This window comes from Corapipo altera, unplaced genomic scaffold (genome assembly GCF_003945725.1).
Source record: "Corapipo altera isolate COAL_440 unplaced genomic scaffold, ASM394572v1 61411, whole genome shotgun sequence".
Taxonomy (NCBI): domain Eukaryota; kingdom Metazoa; phylum Chordata; class Aves; order Passeriformes; family Pipridae; genus Corapipo; species Corapipo altera.
This window is the reverse complement of record NW_020884875.1, coordinates 5,398,185-5,419,109: the sequence shown is the minus strand read 5'-3', so window position 1 is coordinate 5,419,109 and position 20,925 is coordinate 5,398,185. Positions and strand designations below refer to the sequence as shown.

Here is a 20,925-nt window from a genome sequence, read left to right as displayed (position 1 = left end):
TAACAGTGAATTTTGAAAAACTTAAATTGTGTAGATTCAGGACAGAATGGTACCTATATTCAAATTTCTACAGAAGATGGTTGTAGTGGATTGTGACCAAATAGTGAAATGAGAAATGTCATGACCGTGTTGTCAGACAAAACTCTCTTTTTCTAGGACTCCTGAGTAAACTTAATTCAGGTAGGAGTGAGTTAAATAATTCTGTCCAGTCATTGGCTAATATCACATGCTATTTCTGAATACCAGGAAAGACATTTGATCTTAATGCTGGCATTGGGATATTTAAGATTACGCTGTGTCCTTTAGTGAGTGAGTCACAAGCAAGGTGTGCACATTCCCTTCCCTCCTTATCCTTTCCAAACTAGAAAATGATACTGCTCTGTTTATCCTTTGTAGGGTATTTTAGGAACCCAAATGAAATTTCCCACATGCTGAATAACTCTAAGGCAATACCAGGGCTAAAACAGACCTTTTTTTAGGTGTTACAGTACCCAACATTTCTTTATACCTATACCCTTTTTTATTCAGTCATACAAAAACCAGGGAGCTATAGAAGTACACAGGAGTGGACACATATATTTTAGATGTGAGCGCTTTCAAGTTAACATGTTCAATCCTTTATGGGAAAAGCATTTTGTTCTTCCACTTAGTTCCATGGAATGTAGATTGCTCCCACTGAGGGGAGACAGTCCTTGTCTGAATTCCCTTTCTGCTCCATCAAAGCAGCAGAGACATGAGACAAAAATCACCTGACATGTTCCACTAAATGTTCTCAAGGCTGGAACAGCACATGCTGGAGGAGACTGGAGTAAAATACAGAACCTCAGCCTAAGAACAGGAACTGTCTTGACATATTTGATGTGGAATTTTGTGGGATAACGGCAAATAGCTCAGAGGCTGGTCCAAAACAACAGCAGCAGGCTGATTTCAACTAATGAAACCTTTTGTATAATCCTTAGCTGATCTCTGAAAGTTAGAGTGGCCAAAATTGCCAAGGTTTGAGTTCTGTTCCAAAATTATGTTTGTCACTATTGATGGTGACTTCATTAAATCTTTCACATCAGTATCATTACTCAATCTTTTAAAACATTTTAATGTCCTTATTCTTCAGAGTTTGTTGGTTTGTTTTTTGTGTGTGTGTTTGTGAAATTGTCAATTAATTCAATACCTTTTTTTTAAATTGCTTTTCAATTTCTCACCTTTTTAATACAGTTAAGTGGTTATCTTTATTAGAAAAAGTTTTGAAGCACTTTAGTTATTTTCAGTTAGTCTTACAAGACGACAGCACTAATGCTATCCATCCTTCTCATGTAGAAAACTCTTCCGAGACATATGTTTCTCTCATTTCTATTCTCTCACCCCTTCATTAGGACTTGGACATCTGGAGTGACATTTCTTATTCAAATTTACTATGTCCCTTTTTCAAACAGATAAATCAAAACCCTTGGCAGTTTGTAATAGAACAGTGGAGCAGAACTGGCAATGGGTTTGCAGTTACATGTAGGATTGGGGAGATTGCAAGGTGAGAGGAGTGGAGCTTGAACCGTGAACCTTCTCCTCTTTCTTCTACCTCTGCATGAAGACTGTTTTTTTATTCTAAAGATGGGAGGTAGGTAGGCAGATGGCTGGGGAGTATTGTCTTGGACAGAAAGACATCTGTGAGAGTCCCAGACTCTTGATTTTCATTGCACCTTGAATCCTTCTGTAAGCAACCATGTATATTCACATAGGCCCTGCCTTCACCCAGGTCAGAAAACCAGGAATCCAATAGGATAGGAGCTCACAGTCAAGACACAGTACCTTGGTGCAAATGTATAAAGACGGCTAAAGAGTTAAAGGGTGTTGCTCTAAAGGTGAAATGTAAAGTGAATCAAAACATAAAGCAGGCAAGAAAACATTTCTGCAATTTTTTTCTCTTACATTTATCATTTTCTATGTACAGGTTTTTTACAACTGACAGCTTCACAATTCTGTAGTCTTCATCGAGAGAATCCTGCAAAGCTATTCTCTTCAGTTACATTTGCCTCTAAAGACCCTGCCATGGATGCCTCTGGGCCCCATATGCTTCAGACAGGAAAAGTATGTGTTAATGGAATATCAAAATCTGTTTGTTACTGGTAGACGGGAAAGAAACCTGTGCAAATACTGAGTAATTTATTAATAATCTTCTTTCCAGCTATCTCTCTGCTGGTGACAATTGAATTAGTAATTATCAGCAATTAAAAAAAAGCAACATTCAGAAACCTTATGTAGATTGGAGGTCCATCCTGCAAGGTACTTAGTGCCTTGCCATCTCAGTAAACTCAGTCCTTCTCAAGGCTACTGCAGGGGCAAATCCAGCATTAATAGACATATTACCAACCATATTGGTTGCAAATACCAACACTAAAGAGTAGTAAAATCACCTGATGGTTTAGCTTCTAGCAACATTTCCCAGGAATGTACAAAGGCTGTGTATCCATGCTACTCAATAGACTCCCAGTATAAATGGCTTTTTCAGAGGTCCTCTCTTTTTTTCATGATAATCTGCCTGATTAATGCTGCTACTTCTGGCTTGATACTTTGTACTGGCTCTTCGGGTCTCCAGAATTTCACAACTTTACCCTCGGGGCTAACAAGGTACTTCCAGAAATTCCATCGAGGCTCTTTCTTTGAAGAATCTGTAAGGATGCCATCAGATTGTTTTAGCGAGTTACACTTGTAATTGTTTCAATGCCCTGAACTGATTCTTCAACTTCTTATGCAGAAGTAATCACACCTTGTTCTTTGCTAGTAGTCTGGGCATGGTTTACTGGTTGCTGTTAATGATCGGAAAAGTGGGAAGTGAATGATGCTCCACATCCACATTTATGCTGCCAGTGGACTCTTTTTGTGCTAGACTATCTGACAGTGCTGGGCAAATTGTAGCTAGCAGTAAGAGGCACAAGAAGGTGGTGTAGCATGAAGATGTTCAACCTTCTGATTGTCAAGACAGCTACCTGAAGAAAGCAGGTGCTTCTCTTATTGAAGATGCAGGGAATGAAGGAAAAGAAAGGCTTTATTTAAAAATACTGAAGTGTCAGAAGATCTTTCTCCTTCCTGTGGATGAACAGCACGTCAAATAAAATAATGCTGAGTAAACATTTTTTTCTTTATAGATATTGATGTCTAACACTGATTGCAATGATATTTAGAATCTGGTTTCATTCTATGCAGCTGTAACCTGCATGCTCTAGTCTCCTCTATAAAAAGCTAAGAGAGCACTCAATAATTCCACTGGACCTCAGGCAACTCAGGTCAACAAGAGTTGAGGTCAACAAGGTTTACTGAGTTTTTGGTATCTTACTTAAGAGGAGGTAGGAAGAAACACAGTTACAATGACAGTGGTGAAACATAAATGACTCCTAAATAATAATAATTTTCAAGTACATAAGAGGTATCACAGAGAATATGGCAAGAAGAAAATATTTAAGTGTTGTAAGAAAGATTTAATTTAGATATTTAAGTTGTTTTCTGACAAGAGGAAGTGTGAAAAACTGAAATAGGCTGTGAGGTTTTGGAATCTCTCATATAACTACTGAAATAGTCTGCATAAACACAAGTAGTATTGATTTGGGTAACTGTGATCCTGTCTTGGGTCAAGGAGATAGAACAGGTTTGGGCTTCCTCTTACATTTTTTCTAGTTAAAATGGTGTGTTGGAGAATGGTTATGTTCTAAGTATCCTTTCTTTAATATATCAGTGTTAAGCATGGGTCAAAGACCTGGCCAAAGCTCAGGACAATTCAGAAAGGCTTTTCAAGCTGGCTTTGGGTCTATGAGCTCTTTGGTCAACTGAAGAAAGTTTCATTTTGCTTGTGAGAATATGAGGCCCTAAGTCAGTAAGTGCTCTCTGTAATAGGGGTATTTGTATGAGTGGGTTTTGCATGCTGGGCCCTGAAGTTCACATGACAAATTAACACAAATCAGTGATTATATATAACTACAGTATATATAATCCTGCTTCACAATACAGTTTACATAAAGGTGGACACAGGCCTCTGCTAAAAAAAATGAATCTACATATGTTTATTTAAAATCTTTCAGTGATTTTAGGACCATCCATAATTATATATTTGTCCACAAGAAAAGCTGCTTTTCAATAAAAATCACGTAACTTGAAATGGGATCTTGTAGATGGGAATCTTTGCACTCAAGTTCATGCATCCACAAAATGGATGTTTCTAGCTGGGCTGGAGCAGAGAAGTTTGAAGACTTCAATGTTTCCTGACAAACAAACTCAGACTGGAATTCAGTGAGAATACCATGGTTATAGGCAGCTTGATATATAAAAGAAAACAGTTACCTATTAGAAATTTAAAGGCAGGATCTGCTTCTGATCCTAGGATCTTGATTTTGTGGAAAACGGGGAAGGTTACTCCATAGTTTCCTTTTGCAAAAGATTCTATTTCCGGGCTTGAACTAGGCTCTGATTCTCCGAACTGGTTGCAGGGAAATGCCAGCACAGTGAAGTGGGAGGGACCAAACTCTCTGTGTAGCTCTTGCAGTGCGATGTAATTTTTGTGTGTGTTTTGGCAGTAACTGGCCACGTTTACAACTAAAGTTGCCTTCAGAGAAATAAAGTTATAATAGTAAGAAAAAATCCTATAGATAGTGTAGGGATTATAATTAAATTTTAAAATTGCATTTGTCATTACTATGATGGTTCCTGTCAGAAAGCTAAATTTAATCTGTCTGATCATCATTTCATTAAACAGATAATGATGAAAGCAGCTGAAGATATTACATTCAGAGAATCTGTTATAAAAATTCAATAAATAGACAAACTTCAGCTTGCAGCTTTTTTTAAATATAAACATTTAAAAAAGCAGGTATTTAGGACTTGCACTAAAATCATATTTACTAGATCAACTTCCAAAATTCAACACAACATGCTACCATTCTTAACTAAGATTAAAATCCACAAATTTTCCTGTTAGGCTATAATGATCGATACTAAATAATATGAATTTGTTTTTCTTGGTTTATTAGATCTACTACTTAATTCCTGGAGCAGATCTAGAAAAAAAAAATGTTTATCCAGCTAACTATTTAAAGAATAGAAATTTATTACAAAAATCTCTGCTAAAAATTCCCATAACATTTTATTTACCTAAAAATGTACACTTTTTTTTGTCAGTAACAATTCAAGACAGATAAAATGAAACAAAAACTTACTTTCCCTCTGTACTTCTCCAAGGAAATGTTCCTTCCTCGTGAATCTTTGACTTCAAAAGAATAAAAATCTTTGATTTTAGGTTTAAAAATTCTGAGTTGTAGCAGGTAGAGAATGGTGGTACACAAAAGCACTGACAGAAAGACCACAATGACCCTGGCTTTGGGCACTGAGTATTTCAGAGGATAAGTAGTTGTAAAAGGCTCCATTTTTGAAGTCTTTGGAGGAGAGCCTGGGCAGGCCTGGAATGTGAAGGAGGAGCTGAAATATGAAACTCACATCTCAGACAGAAAGAGCAAGCTGCTCATTTTTGTCTCTCTTGCCGAAACAGCTGTTCAAGATCACAGCGCCTGCTGGGCTTCAGAGCACAGAGATCAATCTGGGTGAAAAAAAAGAAGAAATGAATGAAAAGGATCTTCCCATCACCTAAGGATGCTGATTGCTCTGTTTAACTGACCTGTGTGGGATATTCCAGTGTTCGTCTGCACGGTCTTGAGAGCTGCTGGGACCTCTTGTGGGTTTGTAGTACAGCTCTAGCACAACCTCTGGGCTCCTCTGGCATCTCTGGCAGTGTTGTTCTGCAGGAGGCAGCTATGCTGTCAAACAGACCTGGAGAAGCAGCCTGGTGGCCAGTTGTTCAGGTAGAAGGAAGGGAGGATGGCTGAAATCACCCTGTTCACAGACTCAGCCCTGCATCTCATCAGCTGCTGTGAGATCACAGGCAGCTTTGTTTGCTTAGAAGCACTGAGCCAGCACAGCATGGCACAGCACCACTACAAACAGCGTGAGGGGACAGAATGATGATGGATATGGGCTGCTTTCTTAATTGCTGCTGGCTAACTGGCAGTATGAGATGACAGTTACCGGTATCTTACTGCTGAGATTATAAGACTGAAGGTCTACATGAGAGAAGAAAGAGTTAGCTGAGAATCTCAGGTGTAAGCCAAGCAGCTCCACTGTTGTTTTGCTGAGCCAATTGTGCAAGACTCTGAATTTCAGAGCCACACGTCTGGTGTTTTATCTGTCTTCATTTTACAGATTCTTGCCTGTTGCTCCTGGTTTCTAAGGGTGCATCAACATGTAGTGGTTACAATTCAGTTATACAAACCCCCAAAATTTCCTCTGTCTTTCATCTTGTCTTCCCCTGATCAGTTCTTCCCTCTTTCTGTCCATTTGGTATTCCCCTCTTCCTTTCAGCTTTCAGGATTTTATTTTGTCCTCTTCACATTTCTATTCTTCTGGGCTTTTCTATGCTCTTGCCTGTCTATGCTGCTTGTCAGTGTCTGCTTGCTTTCTTTCCCTCCTAACTTTCCAAACCACCATTGAAGAGTGATTTCTATCTCAGATTTTTTTCTTATCGCCCTGTTTTTTTGCTGCACTTAGATGCTACATTTTAAAGGACGAATATAGAACAGAACTTTCTGAATGTAGAACCTGGAATCTGGTGGTTTCTTTCTTTTCAGTGATTTCAGTATCACTATGAGTATCATTGATTTGTACAAGTTTATAATGGCATGTTCGATCATTTCTACAATTTCTAAGTAGCTAAAGTCCATGTTAATTTTGTTTAACAAGACTATATGGAGACTTTCACATAGTTCTACATAACAGAGAGATGCTTGGGAAACACTGTGAAATTTCGGTATTTGTATCTGAGGACATGTAATGCTTCATCTCTGCCTGGCAGTAGGGCCTGTGGGAATGGTGTTTTGATGGCTGGGACAGAAAAGGCACAGACTTCCATGCTAAAATGAGCAAAGCTGTACTCAACAGGCGAGCAGAGGTGACTAATGCTGACTTTAAAAGCAAGTTCGAATGTGTTTGGTCACAGAAAACCCATGCGAGATCATGGTGTCTAAGCTACATCTCAACAGTTTGTAACTTACATCTAATATTATTTCAGAAATAAATAAATAACCCCCCTTAATATATTATAAATATTTACTCGTGTACCTAATAATTACCCAGAAACCCAGTTGTGCTTTCTGTTGTTACTCTCACCTAAAACATTGCTTAAAATTTGTCTGAAAAACAAAATAAGTTTTTTAATATGATCTAGGTTTCTGCATTTCAGATTTTGATACATTCTTATGTTTTATTTTTCTGCCACAAATTGCTCTGTGAATGAATTTGAACAAATGTAAATTAAAAAAATGTAAATCTGTCATTTAATCTTTACTTAGTATCCCTTACTATATTAAAAAGTGTAAGATAACATTAGAAATAATGACTCGAATAAGCCACAGTGGTGGTGAGAAGGTTCAGAAATCAGAAGATATCTAAATCTTTCTTTGTGTGGAGATCAGAAAACCAGCCTGGTTCTAGGCAGCCAGCATGTGCAGCTTGCCCAGTGTCCATCTCTCAGAAATGACCCGACCCATGAACCTATGCTAAATGCGTGAAGGTGCCTTGGGTCCTTCAAAGGCCAGTGCTGTAGCTCACTGCATGAGTGACACAAACTTAGGGTTTTTTGGTTGGTTTGGTGTTTTTCTTTTTTTTTTTTTTTTCACTGCCTTAGACTTTTTGTGCCACAGTTGATTCAGGTGTACTTATCAGACCAGAAACATTTGTTTCACGCTGTTTCCCCCCCACACACACTCTTTTTTCACCCGTGTGACTGCCGGAGTCGTCCTCAGTCCAGCGTCCGTGGCTGTTGCTCTTAGCTTAGGCTGAGCCTGTGTGGCGCGGCGCAGCACAACTATAAACAGCGTGAAGAGACAGGATGATGTTAATCCATGTCTAATCTCAGTGTTTTGTCTTCCCTTGCAGGTCTCAGGCTCGGGCAGACACAGATGCTTCTTCAAGCGCTCCCTGTCGGAGCTCCGTCAAACATCGCTGCCGGCACACGGTGGCAGCAGCCGCCCGCGGTCTCGCCGAGCCCCAGCCCAGCAGCACGGCCGGCGGGGCACTAGGTCACCACGCAGAGGAACTAGTTCCTGTGGAGAGAGGATGGCCTCCTGCAGGGATTTCTGAAACGTTATGCAGCCGGGAGTTAGTGCGAGCTGAGGGTTGGTGTTTCCCATCTCACACTGCTGGGGCTCTAGCGGTGCACAGCTGCAGCAGTCTGCAGGCAGAGCTTCAGATCAGCATCCTGTCAAAGTATTTTTGGTTGGTTTGTTTTGTTTTTTGTTTTTTTTTTTACATTGAAGTGCTGGAGTGAGTGCAGAGAAGGGCAACAAAGCTGGTGGAGGTTCTGGAGCACAAGTCCTGCGAGGAGCTGCTGAGGGAGCTGGGGTTGTTTAGCCTGGAGAAGAGGAGGCTCAGGGGAGACCTCATCACTGTGTACAACTACCTGCGTGGACGTTGTAGCCAGGTGGATGTCGGTCTCTTCTCTCAGGCAACTAGTGACAGGATGGGAGGACACAGTCTTAAGCTGCACCAGGGGAGGGTTAAAGTAGGACCTTAAGAGGAATTTCTTCACGGAAAGAGTGATTAAAGATTGGAATGGACTGCCCAAGGAGGAGGTAGAGTCACTGACCCTGAAGGTGTTTAAAGAAAGACTGGACGTGGCACTTAATGACATGGTGGAGTTGACACGGTGATGTTCAGTTATTGCTTGGACTGAATGATCTCAGAGGTCTTTTCCAACCTAATTGATTCTGTGATTCTATGATTCTCTAGACGGGAGCATGCTGCTATTGTGAGAGGAAAGCTCAGCCCAAGGTTCCCCTCACCAGTGTGCAGACAGCCTATGGCAGCAGGTCACAGAGACAACCTAGGGCAGCAGAACTCACAGGCAGCTGATATAGAGGAGGGTGAAAAGAAGGAGAGAAAAACAAGTCTCATCCGTAGTCAAGCAATGCCTGCGGCAGACGAGCCTTTTTTTCCCCTCTGTGATGGGGCATGTGTTGAAATGGGGTTAAGTTTCACTGGACTATAAGAATGCACAGGGTCTGTTGCAGCAGTTTCACAGCTGGAGTAGTTATCAATAACCGACAGGAGAGCAGGGAGCTCGTACGGACTTCCCTCCCTCACTTCCTTCTGCTTCTTTCTTGCCTTGTGTGCAGCTTCTGCAGACCTAGCTGTCACTGCAGAACTTGGATCAGTCTGCAGGCCTGGATTTGCTGTAGTGTATACTCACTGAAGGAGGAGCTTGTCTTGTTGTTTCTCCTCCAATGCCTAAGGCTTCATGTACTGACAAAGGCACAGCAACCAAGGGACACTCACATTCAACTCACTTGCCTGAGGGTCATTCAGAAAACAGACCAAACTTCCAGCACTCTGAGTTGATCTGGAGGAGAGCTGAGTATAGGGGAGGCTGTTTCTCTCCACAGCAACAGAGGGAGCTGAAGAAAGGTTGAATGAGCTTTTAGCGTGCTGACTTCTGCTTCAAGCAATGCTAGGGGAAATTGGAGAAGGGTTTGCAGGTTGCATGTCCAAGAAGAACTTCCGAGAAGATGTAGGGATCTAAACACAGTTGACCTCTTGATTAATAATTGAAATATTTAGAGAGTAAGTGAAACATGCTGCTTAGTGTTCAGGATATGTTCCTATGATGTTGGTCAGAAAGTGCAGTTCTGTTTTCTGCTAAGTAGAATACCAGAGCTTTTCAATAATGCATGCACATGTCTAGGGAATTCAGGTTCTAAGACAGTGTGAAGTCTTTCCTTCTTCAGTTTCTAGAACAGAAAGTCCTGCATGCTGCTGCTATTAGCAGTGGTGAAAGCCTGTATGGTTCTGGGAAATCAGATATTAATTTCCTATGGGGTATGATCCTGTGTAACTAGTCAATAAATCTAAGGCTGGACATGAGCTGCAGTAGTAAACAGGCATTCTTTATACAGGGAGTGATCAATCTGACTTTTTTTAGACACCTCTTTTAGGATAAGATGAATATTGCTGTAGAAATGTCTCTTTATCTTCACTGACAAAAGAAAAGCAGGGTGACTGGTTCAGATGTCAGTATTTGCATTGTCCCACTTAGTGTGTCAAATCTGCTTTTAGGGTACTGCTATTTTACAATCAGTGTTATTCTGAAAAGTACTTGACAAATATCTCTGTACATGTTTTTTTTTAAGGAATTCTTTCAGTTAAAATTGTTTATCCAGTAAATCTCAAGTGTCTAAGAAACACTCTGTCATGAAAACTCTTATGACTTTACCCAGCAGTCATGCTGCAATAGGTTTGGAAGGAAGGAATAACAGGAGAGCTGAAATAGAAAAGAAACAGGTGAATAATGCAGCATTCAAATACACAGGTAGGATATTTGTTTTTCTGATGTGTTTTTTACCTTGTCTGTGGCCTGGAATATGTTATAAGGATAATACCTTGTTGACATGGACAACAGTAACACAAGAAGGTCAATTTAGGAAATGTCTGTTGCAGGAAAGTGAGGAGCAATTTGTTTGTCATTTATTTGGTTCAGGTTCACTCTCCTTTCTCCACGCTATCATCCTGCAAAGTAAAATCAAAACTAGACTAGTGAAACCCTCAAGATGGGTCTGTTACCTCTGAGGGAAAGTGTGTGTTGTAAGAATTCTGCATGAAAAGCGTGAATGACTCAGTTTTCCACTTGCCTTAATACTTGCTGTGTGTGAAGAAGATAATTGCTTCAGTTCTGCAGAATGTAGCTGTTCATTTTGTCACGTAAACAGAATGAGGTGCTATTAAAAATTTACCAAAAAGTGGATTTCTGAGAATGTTTTTTTTATCATGACTGTAAGTGATCAGATTCTTGGTCAAGGGTGAAAGAACACATGGAATCTGCCTAATGTGAAACAAAGACCTCAGGCAATGTCTCATTTAGGTATTTTTTCTATTGCTGTACAGTTTATCAGTTCTTTTTTCCTAGTGAAGACTGACACACTGTTCTTCCTTTTTTTTAGGCATTATCCATTCCTTTTTGGAATATAAATCCATGCTCTCTACCCACCCACCTGGTTCTCTTCACTAATGTGAAAATTGATTTCTCATGTGAAACATGGTGGTACTTAAAAAATCTGTTACCATAGCATTACACTCAAACCCACCTCTCTATTTTCCTGCTATCTCCTTGTGACTTTTTATGTATTGTCGTATTTTTTTAGCCAGTGACCACAGTTTTTCTTATCTTTTCCTTTCCTGGATGGCATCAGTTGCAAGGTCAGTAGTGAAGATGCTAATAGCTGTTTTTACATTATTACTTTTTTGACCATAACTGTTGAGTAAGGTTGCTTCAGATGTGTATACTTAATGCCCTAAATTATAATCCTAAATTTATATACTTGAGAAGTTTCTATGAGGGTATTAAGCTCAGCTTCTGGGAAACGGAGGTAGTGTCAGGACAGATGGCATAATGGGCTTGTTGACCGACGCTTTGTAATAATTGTACTCTTGAATGTCACTGGATGTTGGAAAAAACCCAATTTTATATCCTTCCAGGAAACCTGATCCTTGGGACAATAATTTTCTTCTCTTAATAAACGAAACAGTCTGGAAAATCTTCCTTTCAACAGCAGTGATTTCTTTCTTCCTGTACCCCTCCATGGACTCATTGGAGAGTCTGTGAATTTTATAATTGTTAAAATACACAACTCAATTGGTTTAATAATCCTGAGTAAATGTAACCAACAGAGAAACTGAATGTAACTTTTTTGGGGGTGAGAGGATAAGCACTTTCAATGAATTAATGTATGTAAAACATTTTTCCTTAAAGTATAATGTCTTTTAGAAGATGCGTACATGGTATTTATTCACTCTTAATCATAGAGTCATAGAATAGCTTGGGTCGGATGGGACCTTTAAAAGTCATCTAGTCCAAAGCAGGGACATCTTCAATTAGATCAGGTCCAACCTGGCCTTGAACGTTTCCAGGAATGGAGCATCTACCATCTCTCTGGGGAACATATTTCAATGTGTCACTCATTGTAAAAAATCTCTTCCTTATATCTAGTATCAGTCTGTCGTCTTTTAGTTTAAATCCATCACCCCTTGTCCCATCACAACAGGGCCTGCTAAAAAGTCTGTGCTCGTCTGTCTTATCAGCCCCCTGTACGTATTGAAAGGCCATAGTAAGGTCTCTCCAGAGCCTTTCTCTGCTCCAGGCCAAACAACCATAACTCTCTCAGCCTGTCCTCAGGGAATAGTGCTCCAGCCCTCTGATCACTTTTGTGGCTGTGCTCTGGGCCCACTCCAACAACTCCATGTCTTTCTTGTGCCGAGGGGCCCAGACCCGGACACAGCACTCCAGGTGGGGTCTTGCCAAAGTGGAATAGAGGCAGAATCACCTCCCTTGATTTGCTGGCCCTGTGATTTTCATGCAGCCCAGGATACAGTTGGTTTTTTAGGCTATAGAACCCATTTCCCACTCATGTCCAGCTTTTCATCCTTTGGTACCCTCAAGTCCTTCTGGGCAGGGTTGCTCTCAATCTGTTAATCCCCCAGCCTTTCTTGATACTGGGGTTTGCCCTGACCTGTATGCAGGACGTTGTGAAGGAACAAGATTCAGGATGGGAGCAGTTCCAGGCGTGTGGAAAGACATACAGCAATTGACAGGACTTTATTATATGGACTTTACCATTATTATGTGGTTTCATTGTATCCACACTACACAGTGCACAACCTGGGCAGGCCCAGGCTTGCCAGGAGTTTGCCTGCTCCCTGCTTCCCTGCTCCCCTCTCTGATAGGCTGCCGAAGCTGCAGAGGAGACAGTTACCATTTGCCCTTCCTTCCCCGATTCCTCCCATGTTCCTCCCCCTTTTACCTGTGTCCCTACCCTGATTTGTTCCCCCGTTTGTCTGTCTCATGCTCCACCCCATGTTCTAGCCCTTTCCCCGCCTGAACTCACAAAACCCCCTGCACATCTCAATAAAGCATTCCATTTGCACCCCTACCTTGTCTCCGGACCTGTCCGTGCTGTGTCACGGCCCCATCCCCCCTCCGACGGTGGCAGGATGTTGCACTTGACCTTGTTGTACCTCATGATGTTCATATGAACCCACTTCTTGAGCTTGTCCAGGTCCTTCTGGATGGCATCCTGTCCTTCAGGTGTGTCAGCTGCACCACTCGACTTGGTGTCATCTGCAAATCTGATGAGGGTGCACTCAGTCCCATTGTCTATGTTGTTGATGGTGATATTAAACAGCACTGTTCCCAATACAGGACTGTGTGTCAGTCTTTCATCCCTACAGTGAAGTGACTTACATCACAAAGAAGGCCTAGAGGGGAAACCGCATGAAGCATGGCTGAGGTCACTTGGTTTGTTCAACCTGGAGAAGAAGACACTGAGAGAGGACACCAAGGGAGACCTCTTTGCAGTGTACAACTTCCTTGTGAGGGGCAGTGGAGGGACAGGCAGTGATCTCTTTTCTGGTGAAAAGTGACAGGACCAAAGGAAGCTGTTTTAGGGGAGGTTTAGGCTGGATATTAGGAAAAGGTTCTTCACCCAGAGAATGGTTGGGATGGAAGAGGCTCCTCAGGGAAGTGGTCACAACACCAAACCTGACAGACTTCAAGAAGCTTTTGGACAATGCTCTCAGGCGCATGGTGGGATTCTTGGTATTGTCCTGTGCAGGGCCACGCGTTGACCTTGTAGGTCCCTCCCAACTCAGGATATTCTATGATTCTATGTAAACCTAGAACGATACTGTAATTTACAAGTAGGAGTTGAGTTAGAGCTAAAATATTCATTGTGCTACATCAAGGACCACAACCATTTTCTAGGTTGTGATGTGGGGGTCTTGGCGACACACTGTGGCATGACCAAAACCTAAGTTCTTCCTAAAACCATTTGAAAGTCAGTCCTGGCTAAATACATACAAAACCCCATTAATCTTCTTAGATACAGTAATTAATGACTATTTACTTCGTGTTTCCTGGTAGTATAAAGGGATGGGATCCACTGAGAATAAAATCTTTTCACATACCAGTGAATGTGTGTGGTCTCTCTGTGGGCTAAAATATTACTTCCTAGTATACACAATGAGTTTTCCACAGAAATGTCTGCACTTATTTTAGAGGGACACAGATCCAAGCTATGTGATTAGCTTTCTGCCAAGTTATCTGTGTAAGTCTTACAGAAAATGTCTCTCAAAACTGAAGGCCCACTGTAGAACAGATGGAATATATAAAGAAGAAACACTTTCTTTTTTTCTCAGTTATATTTTTTCTGAGACATTTCTTGTCATGACTGCATCAGGGTTTTGAAGAAGAGTAATACAGACTGTGCTTGGAAGGGTGGATTTTGCAGACATTGGAGAAAAAATTTACTGATCTTGAGTGGATGGTGAAAACATCAGCTGCATTCCCACATTACTATAAACAAAGGATTACAGAACAAGCAGAAAACCGGAATCAGAGCATTCATCTCAGTGAACATTGTGAAGAAATAAATATTACTAGGAATTGGTGGCTATGGTCATGTCCTGCGTGAGCTGATCTGGGCCTTTGTCCAAATCTTGATTAAAGACCTGAGCTAACTATTTAAAAAAAAAATAAAAAATTCCAATAGGAATTCATATCTCCCTTTTTTCATTTTTGCTGCGTCATCTGTTTCTTTGCTACCTAAGGAAATGCTAATGTAATTTAGAAGATCTCATTCCTTGGAGATACCTTGTACTTATTTTCAGTTTCGTATTGTAATACTGGTTTAAGGAATGGAATCATGGAGTCCAGTGACAGTATCACTTATCACTTCCTGAGTCTCATTTTGAGAATTGACACAGGCACGTGAGAGCCAAAATCTTATCAAAAGTTAGTGATATCCACTAGTACCCAGGCAAAATAACACAAAATAGTGTAATGAAACTTAATTTCCACTACTGAAAAAGCCTGTTATACGCAGTCATGTGTCTTGAAGTAGGTGAATATAGCTGAAAGGGCAATCAGGATGGATTGGGGTAGATGAATTACTGGTGAGAGAAGAAAAACCTGAAATGAGTTACAGAGATGATTTCATCTGTTATTATTTCACTGGACAATGACAACTACCAGTGCTAAAGAAGAAAAACATTTTCAGTGTTTCAGAAGTGTTGCTATTCATCGAATATGACAATTAAATGCCTTAATTTTCTTGAATTATCTTACTTTGTTGGGTTCAAGAAGGCTTTGTAAAATTTTTCAAACACAGTGAAAAGTCTAAACGTTAGAAGTACAGGTTTTTCTGTAAACCAGATCTGATTTTACTGATGTTAGACGTTTTTAGGATTAGAATGAAGCGCTACATAACCCATTGGCCAGATCTGAAGTCCTTCCTGAAAACTTGTGTAATTTTTTAACTGCACAAAATTTTAGATACAGAAGAAAATCACCCTAATGTTCTTCTTGCTCATCTTCAGAGGGAGGGAGTACCACAGCTGAAAGGGGAAACACTTGTTGTCTGTCAAAACTGAATTTTGGATTAGGAGACAAGGTTGAGGACAGAGTAGGGAAGGATTGCACAAAATAAGTTCTCCACAATTTGTCACTGGACTTTCATATAGGATGTTTATGTGTGTATTTAATCTACAGAGTACAAAACTTCTTCAGTGTTGAATTTTTTTGAACAGAGGTTAGTTGTAGAGACAAGTAACATCTTCTTGAAACTTTTAATAATCATTCTATTTACTCCTCTCTGGAGCATAATTCAAAAAAGGAAGTTAAAACTTAAAAATGCTAATACTAGACATAAAAATCTAGCATTAAATGATTCATAGTACTAATGATCTGACATTTTTAAAAATTTTATTATGTTTAGGAGTCTTTGAAGCATAATGTAGACAATGACTACAAGGATGACTCTTCTTCTTGCTCATACTTTTATTTACTTTTGTTTCTCGTTAATGTTCTGTCACGAGCTTGGTGTGGTGTGATCAAAGCATGTGCGTTTTAAAAACCTTTTCCTGTGTTTAAGTGTTGAGGGGGGAGACTTTTTTTGGGGGAAATAAACACAAGAAAGCAAAAAAAGTTAATTACTATATGGAGGAGGGGGTGATTTGAAGTGGGAGAGCACATGTGAAAAGTTCTGCTAGTAACAATTTTTCCTGTGACTTTGGCTTATGTGTTAGATAATACCTGGACCTACCTGTTACAGTCGTGAGTCAGCAATCTAAAGGTAGTAAAGGCTAGTGCTTCCATGTATGAACTTCCAAATACTGACATGTAAAATAAAGAGTTTTAAACTCACAGATGTGTATCCGCTGCAATCCTGTCTGACTTCAACATCACTGATATAGGTGTCAAAATTCTGAAATACTCGTTGTCTTACTTGTGAAATAAATGAACTTCAGGTTGTCCATATGTCAATTCAGAACTGGACAGTGGCTTGTAAACAAATCAAGGGAACAATTTTTTTTTCTTTTTGATGTCAAATTTCTTGTTTGTTTTGGATTGGCACTTGTGGAAGATTGAAACTAGAAATAGGTTGAAAGATATGTTTGGCCACCTGTCTGTAATTGGAGCTCTGAGCTGGAATCATTACATTCTGAGCAGGTGAGTAGCACAGTATATTTCCAGAAAGAGTCTTGCTTTTACTTGGACAAATGTCCCATTAAATTTAGCCTGTTTTTCTTGGCTTTGCTCAAATGTGATTTTCCTGTCCCTCTATTAATCACCCACCTCAGAAATCATATGTAGATTTACTCTGTGGCAGGAAAGCAGTCAAAGGGGATTTAATCTGCCTCTTTAGTCCCTGCTTCTTAATATCCTTCCAGAAATCTGTCACCACTTGCAGAATTTCACTTGGATTTGGAGGCTGTAACTCTGGTTTTGTGCAAAGCCTGACCTTGAAATTATATTGTCTCCAGTGGGTCTGAATTCCAAAAATCATAGCCTGCCCTGTGCTGGGGAGACAATATGTAGTTTAAATGGCCCTTCTATTGATATCAAGTCTGAATCTGTCTTTTCAGATGCGCAGTGAAACAGAATCATTAAGAGTTGCACACCTCTCTAGCTGTGTATCTGCAATGAAAGGCCAGCTCATTGCAATCCACAACCCAAGGAGGAGTGGAGTGGTTGACCTTTGCTTTGTCAAGGGTGTATTTTAGAGTGGTGGGTGAATATTCTATATTTAGGTGTATATATACACATACCTATATGTATGTATATACATATACATACATATATACCTACATATATATATATATATAATATGTGAACTCAGATGAGAAAGAACAAATGTACTCTTTTGTGGTTTTTTTCATCCCACTTTCTGTTTCAGATCTTTGACTAACACTTGAAGCAGCTGAGAGGAGACTTGTTTATGATGGATGCTTTTGTGACTTTAAAATCATATGATAGTCTTCTGTTTTACTTAAATGGGAAAACAATAGCAAGGGTGGACTGAATTTATTATTAAACTCAGAATGAAACTAGTATTTCTGGATAGGAACATTAGCGGTAGTTTAATTTTGATTTCACAAGTTGCTCTGGCTTTTGATTTTATTAGGTCTGCAAGGTGGAGAGAGGTACAAGGATACAGCTGAACAACCAGTTAATAAAATACTGTTCCAAATACACTGAGTGGGTTAAGTTACAAGGCTGAAGCTGTCACCTCCTGCCAATGTGTGTAAGTTTGGCCTGGCTCTCTCTTGACAAGTCCGAGCTGTCTCCTCCCCCCTCCCACTCTCTCAAGCAAGGAAAAAAAATGAACCACAGAAAAACCGAAAGAGGTCTGAACAAAATGGAATTATATCAAAAATATATATTTACATGTATATTTACAATTATATATATACAATTTGAATATATTGTACACATGATAGGGAGCTCCCCAGGGGGAGGGGGAAGGAAAAGAGAGGGGGAAACAAGAACAAAAAGCACTAAAAAAAAAAAATCCTCCAAATATCCCATTAATAGAGAGATAGCGAATGAATACAAAAAACCAAATTAAATACTTCCCTGAATGAGACAGCAGAACTGTGTGAAGCACCAACCAACTCCCCACGCCTCCCAAAGAGAAAGACCTGTCGCCTTCAGGCACTGGAAGAGAGAAGAGAGCGAGCTCTCTTATCTCTGCCTTATTTATATGTTGTGTTATGCTAAAGGATGATATGGAATACTTCCTTAGATTTCTGACCCTGTTGCTAAGGAAGGCCTAAAATTCCAAAAGCCAGCCCACTACACAATGCCAAGTGGTATAACCTTGCTATAGTAAGAATTAGTTTTGATTTGCATTTCACCTTAGCCAAAGTACTGAAAACAGCAGAAACTTGCAGATTTTTCTGAGTGTATTGATGATAAAATTCAGTGTCAGCCTGTGAATTACAGTTATGGTTAACAGATTAAGTTGAGGTACCATCTATTTCTTTTGCTAGATTTGAAACTAACCAGTTCATTCTGACATTAGGGCAGAGTTAAAATCACTTAATAAATAAAAAAAAGAGTTAATATTAATTACTACTAAAATAAGAGCAGCATTCCTACAGTAAACTTTACTGTGGAAGTTTCAAATGTAATCTCAAAGTATTAATTGACTTTGGGATTACATGGTAATTCTTGTGGTTAAAAGTAGTCCAACAACACATCACCATAAACCTGTAAATAAATTTCAGTACTGTAAACTAATCCATCACATTTTATTGTCTTCTCTTTGTATTTAGCAAAACAGATGCCACCTTCTGTGTCAAAAGCAAATCATTCTGATTTCTTTATGCCAAGTGGAAAAAAATGTTCTTTCAGGCAGGATTCTCAGGACCCCAGTTCCTTCCCGCTCATATCACTATAATTACTGCCTTTCCCCTCTTCTCCTTTGCCCCTTTCTCTTAGCTTTTATTGCTGACCAGATGTCAAATGGTAAGGAATATTAGTTAGGGTCAGCTGTCCCACTTCTGTCCACTCCCAAGATCTTGCCCATCCCCAGCCTACTGATGCAGGGGGAATGCTGGAGAGACAGTGCTGATTCTGTATGAGCACTGCTCAGCAGCTGCCAAAACATGTGTGTCATACAAACTCCTTTCTAGCCACTAATACAAAGCTGCAGTGGGGAAAACAAGCTCCTCCTCATCCAGACCCGATAGGGGTCTAACTCACTAGGTTAGATTTTCTTATCATTATTTAGTAAAAAAAAAAAATCTATATAAATCTTCAGAAGGCAAATGATGATGCCTTTGCATATAATGCACACATACCCATGTAGTTGCATATGTATTTTCTATAAAGATGTGCTTAACATTCACTGGAGAGTTGCTTGTTGGAATCTTCCATGCTTTTGTGATCTTCAAGAATTTGACTAGTCCACTATACAAGCACAACACATGACATTTCTTTCAATAAGTCAGTTTTGTATGTGTATTTTTAGGGCTTCGAAATCACTTAACATGTATCTGAAAAATCTTTTAGAGTCAGTATGAGAAAGTCTCCAGTTCTTAATGCCTTAAATTAATCTCTGGCCGTAGTGTCAGATATCTGTTTCTCAAATACCTGGTAAGATGGTAGTGAACTTGCTGATTTTATTTCAGTGTCACCGTATTATTTGGAACTGCGAAATTCCAGTAGAAAGTTCTTCTGTTTTGTCGTAGTTTTAATGTAAGTAGTCCATACAGCAGGTGAAAATTGGCATGGCAGCTGGGGTTGGTGGAATTCCACCTGAAGTCTGGAAGCACGGGGGCCAAGCACTCCATGCTAAATTTCACGAGTTTGTGGTGCACTGTTGGGAACTAAGCGAACTACCATCAGACCTTCGTGATACAGTCATCATCACTTTGTATAAGAAGAAAAGAGTTAAATCAGACTGTTCAAATTACCGTGGTATAACTCTGCTCTCCATTGCTGGCAAAATCCTGGCAAGAATACTCTTGAACAGACTAATACCCGCTATAGCAGAACGAATTCTACCTGAAAGCCGATGTGGTTTCAGAGCCAACAGGAGTACCACAGACATGGTATTTGTTCTCAGACAACTGCAAGAGAAGCGTAGGGAACAGAACAAAGGTTTCTATGTAACCTTTGTTGATCTCACCAAGGTTTTCAATACTGTGAGCAGAAAAGGTCTGTGGCAGATTTTGGAATGTTTAGGATGTCCCCCCATGTTCCTTAAAATGATCATCTCACTCCATGAGGATCAGGGTGGCCAAGTCAGATATGGCAATGCACTTTCTGAGCCCTTTCAAATTACCAGTGGTGTGAAACAAGGCTGCGTTCTTGCACCAACTCTATTCACAATCTTTCAGCGTGATGCTCCAAAGGACCACAACAGACCTTGATGATCAGGACGATATCTACATTTGATATCATACTGATGGAAGCCTTTCCAACCTCAGGCGACTGAAGGCCCACACTAAGACCTTAAACCATCTTGTCCGGGAGCTGCTTTATGCTGATGATGCCGCCCTTGTTGCCCACACAGAAGCAGCTCTGCAGCGTTTAACATCCTGCTTTGCAGATGCTGCTGAGCTCTTTGGGCTGGAAGTCAACTTAAAGAAGACAGAAGTTCTCTATCAACCTGCACCTCAGGAAGTCCCCCATCATCCCCATATCACCACTGGCCAATCAGAGCTCAAATCAGTCCAGCAGTTTAATTACCTAGGTAGCCTCATCTCCTCAGGTGGTAAGATTGACGGAGAGATAGACAAGGTTAGCAAAGGCATATAGTGCTTTTGGAAAACTCCATAAAAGAGTATGGCATAATAAACACTTGAAGAAGAGTACCAAGATCAGTGTTTACAGAGCCATTGTGCTGACTACTCTCTTATATGGTTCCAAATCATGGGTCATCTACCACCACCACCTGCGACTCCTAGAACACTTCCATCAATGCTGCCTCCGTACAATCCTAAACATCCACTGGTCAGATTATGTGACCAATACATCTGTTCTAGAACAAGCAGCAGTCACAAGTA

General features: G+C 40.1%; 2 protein-coding genes across 3 annotated transcripts in view; one reads left to right on the top strand and one right to left on the bottom strand.

Moving 5' to 3' along the window:
- Positions 1-1,202: 1,202 nt before the first annotated feature.
- GPX8 (glutathione peroxidase 8 (putative)) lies at positions 1,203-6,008 on the bottom strand. Of its 2 annotated transcripts, XM_027635055.1 has the most exons (4): positions 5,651-6,008; positions 5,196-5,572; positions 4,324-4,585; positions 1,203-2,660 (listed from the first exon to the last, which is right to left on the bottom strand). In XM_027635055.1, exons 2-4 carry the CDS (start codon positions 5,400-5,402, stop codon positions 2,497-2,499), a joined length of 633 nt encoding a protein of 210 aa, XP_027490856.1. In that variant the 5' UTR covers positions 5,403-5,572; positions 5,651-6,008; the 3' UTR covers positions 1,203-2,496. The 2 variants fall into 2 exon arrangements, with proteins under 2 accessions (XP_027490856.1, XP_027490857.1); XM_027635056.1 differs by lacking the exon at positions 4,324-4,585 and having other exon boundaries at positions 2,476-2,660.
- Positions 6,009-7,041: 1,033 nt separating this feature from the next.
- The window catches only part of CDC20B (cell division cycle 20B), a 20,935-nt gene continuing 7,051 nt past the window's right edge, over positions 7,042-20,925 (top strand). The window contains 3 exon segments of the mRNA XM_027634484.1: positions 7,042-7,070; positions 7,963-8,201; positions 16,486-16,573. Of these exon segments, the coding sequence (XP_027490285.1) occupies positions 7,042-7,070; positions 7,963-8,201; positions 16,486-16,573 (356 nt within the window).